This window comes from Rhinopithecus bieti, unplaced genomic scaffold, assembly GCF_001698545.2.
Source record: "Rhinopithecus bieti isolate Rb0 unplaced genomic scaffold, ASM169854v2 scaffold_6782, whole genome shotgun sequence".
Lineage (NCBI taxonomy): Eukaryota > Metazoa > Chordata > Mammalia > Primates > Cercopithecidae > Rhinopithecus > Rhinopithecus bieti.
In genome coordinates, this window is record NW_016805866.1 from 1855521 (window position 1) to 1863767 (window position 8247).

General features: G+C 37.3%; 1 protein-coding gene across 1 annotated transcript in view; it reads right to left on the reverse strand.

Annotated features, from left to right (window-relative positions):
• Nucleotides 1-8247, reverse strand: part of GTF2A1 (general transcription factor IIA subunit 1) — a 47127-nt gene that overhangs the window by 4785 nt on the left and 34095 nt on the right. The window contains exon 8 of the mRNA XM_017873849.1: nucleotides 5008-5097. Coding sequence (XP_017729338.1) covers nucleotides 5008-5097 — 90 coding nt within the window. The remainder of the gene's footprint in view (nucleotides 1-5007; nucleotides 5098-8247) is intronic.

Genomic DNA, 8247 nt, shown 5'->3' on the forward strand with positions numbered 1-8247 from the left:
CTCAAGCCTCCAAAAGTGTTGGGATTACAAGCGTGAGCCACAGCACCTGGCCTAAAAATTGGTTTCTTAATAAAGTTTAATTTCACCAAAAAACAAAAACAAAAACAAAAACAAAAACACACACACACCAAAAAAAAAAAAAAACCTCACTAGGTGGGTTTAAAAACAAATTTATCTGTAATTATTACTATTTTATAGCTTTTAGTACTTGTGTTCATTAAAATAGTTTAAAAATATTTCTTTACAAAATGTCTTATCTCTCTACCAGGTTTGCATATATATTTTCAAGGTCTACCTCAAAAAGACTATCCTCCACAAAGTTTTCCCAAATCTTAACCAGCTAAAACTATTCTTTTCCACTGTTAAATTCCCAATGGTATTTTCACTGACATTTCTTACATTATTTGTAAGTAATACAATTATGGACTTACTTCTTCTACCAAAATAAAACTCCTTATAGCGCTCTCAAGACCTAACGTGGAACCTTATACATAGCAGTATTTTAAAAATACATCTAAAGGATGCTAATCATCCAGTCACTTACAGCAGATTTCAAAAACTATGTACATCCACAGTTAAACAAAAAGAGCTGAAGGGCAGGCTCTGGGCACTCCCATCTTTGCCTTCACTTATAGTCCTTAGTTGTTTGTAATTCCATGGATTTGGTGGGGGAGAGGAGTTGTAAAACTTAATGAACTGAAGTGACCTTTCTTTCTTTTCCCAGTAAGTCACACTAATTATTTAATGCTCAATTCAAGTTCCACATCTTCTGCAAAGAAGGCCCCATGGTTCTCCCTATTCTATGATCTAAAGGTACCTAAAAAAAAAAAAAAAAAAAAAAAAATCAACTAGTTCAGGCTTTCATTTTCAGAAGAAGAAATGACAGCTTGGATAGGGTTCAATGGCTTGACCAAAGGTATACTGCTACTAAGTGACAACCATGATTTTCAAGTCTTGGTCCAGTATTTTTTACTAAATCAGTCTGTTTCATATAATAATGCAGAAACGCTCAACAGGTACAGATATTTTCCTTTTCTTCTTTTTCTTTGAGACAGAGTCTCACTCTGTCGCCCAAGCTGGAGTGCAATGGTGCGATCTCAGCTCACTGCAACCTCCCACTCCCAGGTTCAAGTGATTCTCCTGCCTCAGCCTCCTGAGTAGCTGGGATTACAGGCACTCACCATCACGCCCGGCTAATTTTTGTATTTTTGTAGAAATGGGTTTCACCAGGTTGGCCAGGCTGGTCTTGAACTCCTGACCTCAGGTGATCCGCCCACCTCAGCCTCCCAAAGTGATAGGATTATGGGTGTGAGCCACTACGCCCGGCCAGGTACAGATATTTTCCAAGATCTCACTCCTAAAATTCCATGGCCTAACCTCCCAGTGCAAACATTCTTTATGACATATTCCTGGCAAATGGTTGTGCAGTGTCTGCTTAAATATGATTAGAAACAGTAAGCAAAGAATTTCAAATTAAGTTATTCCTTTTTGGAACAGCTCTCTTGTAAAATCTTTCAGAGTTTAACTTTACTGAAATCTGCTTCTCCAACTTCCATTTATTGATCCCAGCTCTGCTTTTGAGACTTAAAAAAAAAAAAAAAAAATCACTAAAAAACAACCTTCATCTTATTTGGAAACCACTCTCATGTTCTTCTTCTGGATTCAAACTTTTCTTACTTATTAAAGCAAAACAAAGCACAATAAAGGTAAAACAGCAGGTAGGGCAGAGACTGCTGGACTAAGAGCTAATTATACCTCTGGTCTAAATACATTACGTAAATGCTAAATGTAGCATCTTAAGATTGATGACTTGAATGTCTAACAGACATACCAGACTTGGCATGTCCCACCAGCTCCACATGCAGCTTTTCCTCATCTGAACTGATGGTATCACCATCCCTCTTTCAGAATCCTCATCAAAAAATCTTGCGAGTCATTCTTGGTTCCTTTCTTTTCTACCACACATCTCAGAGTCAGGAAATCTTGTTAACACTCTTCCTTCAAAACAAATCCAAGATCCACCTAGTTCTCACCAACTTTAATACCATCACCATAGGCTGAGTCACCATTATCTCCCATTTGAATTATTATAATATCCCCCTAAACAGTTTCCTTGTTTCAGCAACCTCTGCTTCCTCCTCATATTCTGCTCTCTATAAAGAAAGCAAAGTAATCCTTTCGAAATTTAAATCAGTTAATATCATTTGTCTCACTGAAACCTTCCAATAACATTCTAATTCACTTAAGAGTAACAGCCATGCCGTTACAAAATCCTTACCATCCGCCTTCCCTTACCTCTACCTCTCTACCTACTACTGTACTCTCCCCTTCCCTCACTCCAGTCCAGCCACACAGGCCTCCTCGCCATTCCTCACATACAACAGACTCTGCCACCAGACAACAGGGCTAACTCTTTCCAAGTCTTTGCTAAAATGTCATTTTCTCCAAAGACCTATTATGACTATCCTATTTAAAACTGGAACCAAACCTGTCCTCTTTCCCTGATCTTTATTTTTCCATACCAATTATCAGCTTCTAACATAATACATTAATCTTTTATTATGTTTTAAATAAATAAATAAATCCTAATTTATTATGTTTTAGCATCTATCTCCCCTGACTGGAGTAAGCTTCCCAACGGCAGGGACTGTTCTGTTTTGATCACTAGTGTATCTCAAGCTCCAAGAATAGTGCCCAGGGACACCATAAACAGTAAGTATTTGTTGCATGAAAAGACCTCTGTCTCCCCTTTTTCTTTGATTTCCTATAAAGTAGTATTTATCCTACAAACATGTATATAAATGTATTTCCAACCAGAAAGACAGTGGGCTTAACTAGCCAAAAACAAGAAAGTGATGACTAGCTAGGAAATAGAGATTCTACAGACAAGTAAAGAAATTGACTGCATTTTGTCATAGGACAGGACAATTTGCAAAAAATAAATGTAGGAAAGTTTCATGGGCCAAATAATCCACACAGTCAACACTGAAGTCATATTGGGTAATAAATGATAAATATTTTTATATTAATAGAAGTACAAAGTCACAACTAAAAAAGCAATCCATTTACTGGCCCTAAGCCCTTCGTGAGGGAATGTTCTTAAAGCCAGGAGAAAGCCCTCTTAAATTTCCTAATTAAAAGTGTGTTAAAGCAAGTTTACCTACATCTGATGCTATTTTCGCCAAATGCTGTATCAGCCCTTATCCACCCACATGTAAGCAAGAACTCTGCCATATTATTAGCATTTAACTAAGATTCTGATTTGATTGGCAATACAAGCTTTATTAATCCTTCTATGATCTCTTCTAAAATTGACTCATTGTTGACATTCTAAAGTTTAGGCTTCAAAACTACATTCCTGAAATTCAAGCTGGCTCAAACAATATCCAACCTCACTTTATGCAGTCACAGAACACTGCTATTCTTTACTATTGGCTAAAGACATCAAGTCACCACTCCCCTCCAATCTTCAGAGCAACTCATTTGATTCTCAAAATTAGACCTCTGCAAATTTTAAAATTATTTATCATTCAGCACACTATTTAGAGCTATTTTCCACTTATTAATTTAAAACACTAAAGTAATGTCTCTGGGAGCAAAACAAACCAATTTTAACATTTAAACTATTATAAGTACAGTTTGTGCCAAAGGAGAATACAACCATTGTCTTAAAGTAGGAAGACACTTAGAAGTATATTCTTCAGTCAGGCTAAAACAAAGGTCCTCTCTTGCCTGATAAATCTGACATCTCATCATGAAATTGTGTTCTGGATAATTTGGTTGCAAGGAGATCCTCTGAGACTTCCTAACAATAAAGATTTAATGGTATCTTTTGTTTTAACCTCAGTCTTGCTCTATGTGTATCTAACAGAAATTACACTTGTTATAATGCGCATGGTATATGGTTTTAAAAACAGTCTCTCAGAAGTCATTATGCACAAAAATGAACGCTGTAAAACTCTCAATGACCTTACTGTCTTTATTCTGTAACTTCACTGGTAAAAAACTAGTCTAACTCCACCTTTTTATTAGCAAATAAGATCCATAGTACTGGCATTCTCCCTATAGATCTGTTTGAAGTAAGCATGGCTATTTATCACATTCATTTCCATAAAGGCAACAGAATTAAGATTTTCTTCATCTATAAAGGAAACTTCATGCAGGGCACGAATTTTACATGTTCATAACTACATCTCCAGGGCCTAGAATAGTGTCTGGTACATTTCTGCACTCTACAAATGTTAAATAAATAAGCTTCTGTTAGAATTTTCATCATTTGGTAAAGATCTCTACTAAAATTATAAATGCAACGTAATATTTGCTGTATTATAAATTTAATGATTGCAGTTAAAAAAATGTATTCCAATTTAAATGTCTTAAAAACAAAAATCTCAGAAGTAATACAAATAGATATAACAAAAATACTTAGAAAGCAGCACCCTGTTTAGGAATTAAGAACATAAGGAATCAATGGCTAGTTTTCACGGTATCTGGTTTAAAAATTCCTTAATGTGAGCAAACTACAGCAAAGTTAAATAATATTTTAAATGATTTTCAGTAAAAATGTATCTGTTTTTAGTACTGTTCATTGCCTGAGTGTTCTCCTTAATAATAACAGTTATAGAGATTCAATTGAACCCTTCTAGTTTTGAGATAGTTGAGGCTAAACAGAAAACAGAACTATCTCATTGAGTGAGCTATTACCATAAAGGACAACCTCAAAGTGGCTGTTTACTCTGCTTACAAGTTGAAAGACTATCTAAATAGAAAAAGATCGTAGCTCTTTTCATTTCATTCATAACTTATTTTTCAAATGTAATGCTAAGAAATTAATCTTTCATTCTATTAAAATAATCCACAAAACTCTAACAGTGTTTTCATACTATTCATAATGAATTTAAGAGGTATGAATCAGCTGTGCAAATGTTTCAATAAGGCAGAAAGAATTAACGTAGGGAAGAAATTACAACACAAATAACGTCAGTAATCTGAAGATGACATCCTTACCTTATCATATTGGCATACAACAACATTTTCTGTGTCAAAGAGTTCCTGTCCTTCCTCATCACTCACATCATCTTCACTATTGAGGGGCTCCTACAAATAAAAGGAGAGTTTATTTATGTATTACTATAAGAAGGCCTAATATTCACTGAAAAAAAATATAGTGACCTTGATGTTCTTTGAGAACCAAATGCCAAATGCATATGTACGTCATGAATTTAATACTGTCAAATCAGCTAACAGTTTGCCAATATTACTGAAATCTTGTAAGAAATTAAATATAATTAAATTACTTAAGCTACGTAATTTGTAAGTCTGAAAAGATGTTTATGTTTATTTTCTTTTTTCTTTTTTTGAGACAGAGTCTTGCTCTGTAGTCAGGCTGGAGTGCAGTGGCGCAATCTCGGCTCACTGCAACCTCTGCCTCCCGGGTTCAAGTGATTCTCCTGCCTCAGCCTCCCAGCAGCTGGGACTACTGGCATGCGCCACCACAACCAGCTAATTTTTGTATTTTTAGTAGAGATGGGTTTCACCATGTTGGCCAAGATGGTCTTGATCTCTTGACCTTGTGATCCACCCGCCTTGGCCTCCCAAAGTGCTGGGATTACAGGAGTGAGCCACCACACCCGGCCTATTTTTATTTTCTTTATTCTTTAAAAACAGTTCAAGAAGATAATTCTCCACAATAACTGTTTAAGATGACTAGAAGAGGACCTAACATGAAGGTTCAAAGGAGCTAATGGCACTATGTACTACAAACCATATAAAACAGGTAACAGTGGAGAAATTAGAGGAGAAAAGAAGGGCAATGCAATAGGCTAACAGTCTACCTTGTTGTCTTTACATTAAAGAACCTGGGGTCTAAATACAAATCAGCATGTTTAGCATGATGATGGTTATGGTAGAGGTATGAAGCAGAATTAAGACTCAAGACTTTTTTTTTTCTTACAGGCAGAAAGTAGGAAATCTCAGCATTAAAGAGAGTAAGGGACCAAGATAAAACCTAACTAGAGCATAAAATAACCAACCATGTTAAATTTTGCTTCAATTGAGACAGAAGATAAAAGATGTAACTGAGATTTCTAATAAATGCAGAAAGAGAAGACAAAACGAAAGCAGAGAGAACAATAATCAAGACGATATTATGGACAGGCACAGGGGCTCATGCCTGTTAATTCTAGCACTTTGGAAGGCCTAGGCGGGACAATCACTTCAGGCCAGGGGTTTGAGACCAGCCAGGGAAATACAGTGAGATGCCATCTCTACAAAAAAAAAAAAAAAAAAATTAGCGAGGTATGGTGGCATATGCCTATAGTCCCACCTACTCAGGAGGATGAGGTGGGAGGATTTCTTGAGCCAGGTGGTTAAAGCTATAATAAGCCTTAATCACACCATTGCACTCCAGCCTGGACAACAATCTGAGACTCTATATCAACAACAAGAACAAAAAAAAAAAAAAAAAGAATTACGTCTAGATATTCTTTAACTTAAAATAGGTATCATCAATGTAAAACGAAAAAAAATTTCTAGGCTGTGTGCGGTGGCTCACGCCTGTAATTCCAGCACTTTGGGAGGCTGAGGCGGGCGGATCACAAGGTCAGAAGATCGAGACCATCCTGGCTAACACGGTGAAACGCTGTCTCTCCTAAAAATACAAAAAAATTAGCCACGCGTGGTGGCAGGTGCCTGTAGTCCCAGCCACTCGGGAGGCTGAGGCAGGAGAATGATGGGAACCCAGGAGGCGGAGCTTGCAGTGAGCCAAGCTCGCGCCACTGTACTTCAGCCTGGGCGGCAGAGTGAGACTCAGTCTCAAAAAAAAATTTTTTTGAGGTAAAATTCTTGTTAACAAAATTCACCATTTTAGCATTTGTACATGTACAATTCAGGTGCAATGAACATTTATAGTGTATGTAACATTCACCACTACCTAGTTCCAGAACATTTCATCACTCTTATCCATTAAGCTGTCACTCCCCATTCTCCTTGTCCCCTGGCAATCTATAATCTGCTGTCTGTATGGATATGCATTTTTCATATAAATGGAATCACATGATACATGGTGTAGTGTGGCTGATGTCTTTCACACAGCATGTTTTCAAGGTTCATCCATGTTGCAGCATATACAAATACTTCATTCCTTTTTATGGCTAAATAATATCCCACTGTTATCAGTGCATTTATCAGCTGATGAACATTTGGGTTTAGATCATTTAGGTATCATAAATAGGGCTGCTATGAACAGTCATATACAAGTTTTTGTTGAAAAACATATTTTCAGTTCTCTTGTGTATATAGTTAAGAGTGGAACTGCTGGGTCATATGGATAATTCTATACTTAATTTTTGAGGACTATCAAACTGTTTTCCACAGCAGCTGTACCATTTTACATTTCCACCAACAATGCACAAGGGTTACAATTTCTCCAAATCCTCACCAGCATTTATTTTCTCTTTCTTTTTTGAGTATAGCTATTCTAGTAGGTGTGAAGTGGTTATCTCACTGTGGTTTTCATTTGCATTTCTCTAATGACTAATGATGCTGAGCATCTTTTCATATGCTTGTTGCCTATTTGTGTATCTTCTTTGGAGAAACGCCTATTCAAGTCCTTTGCCAGTTTTTAACTGCGTTATCTTTTTGTTGTTACACTGTTTAAGGGTTCTTTATATATTCTGGATAGCAGATCCTTATCAAATACATGATTTGCAAATATTTTCTCCTAGCTACTCAGCAGGCTGAGGCAGGAGCAACACTCCAGTCCTGGAAGTCAAGATGCTGAGGCTGCAGTGAGCCACAATCATGCCACTGCACTCCAGCCTGGGCAACAGAGTGAGATTCTGTCTCAAAAAAACAAAATAAAAAACACCTTTTTAATCTACAAAGTCCACTTTTTCTTTGATTGCTTGTACTCTGGGTGTCATGTCTAAGAAACTGTTGCCAGCAGCTGGGCGCGGTGGCTCATGCCTGTAAATCCCAGTACTTTGGGAGGCCGAGGTGGGTGGATTACGAGGTCAGGAGATAGAGACCACCCTGGCTAACATGGTGAAACTCCGTCTCTACTAAAAAAAAAAAATACAAAAAATTAGCCGGGCATGGTGGCAGGCACCTGTAGTCCCAGCTACTCAGGAGGCTGAGGGAGGAGAATGGCGTGAACCCGGGAGGTGGAGCTTGCAGTGAGCCGAGATCGCATCACTTGTACTCCAGCCTGAGTGATAGAGCGAGACTCTGTCTCACAAAAAAAAAAAA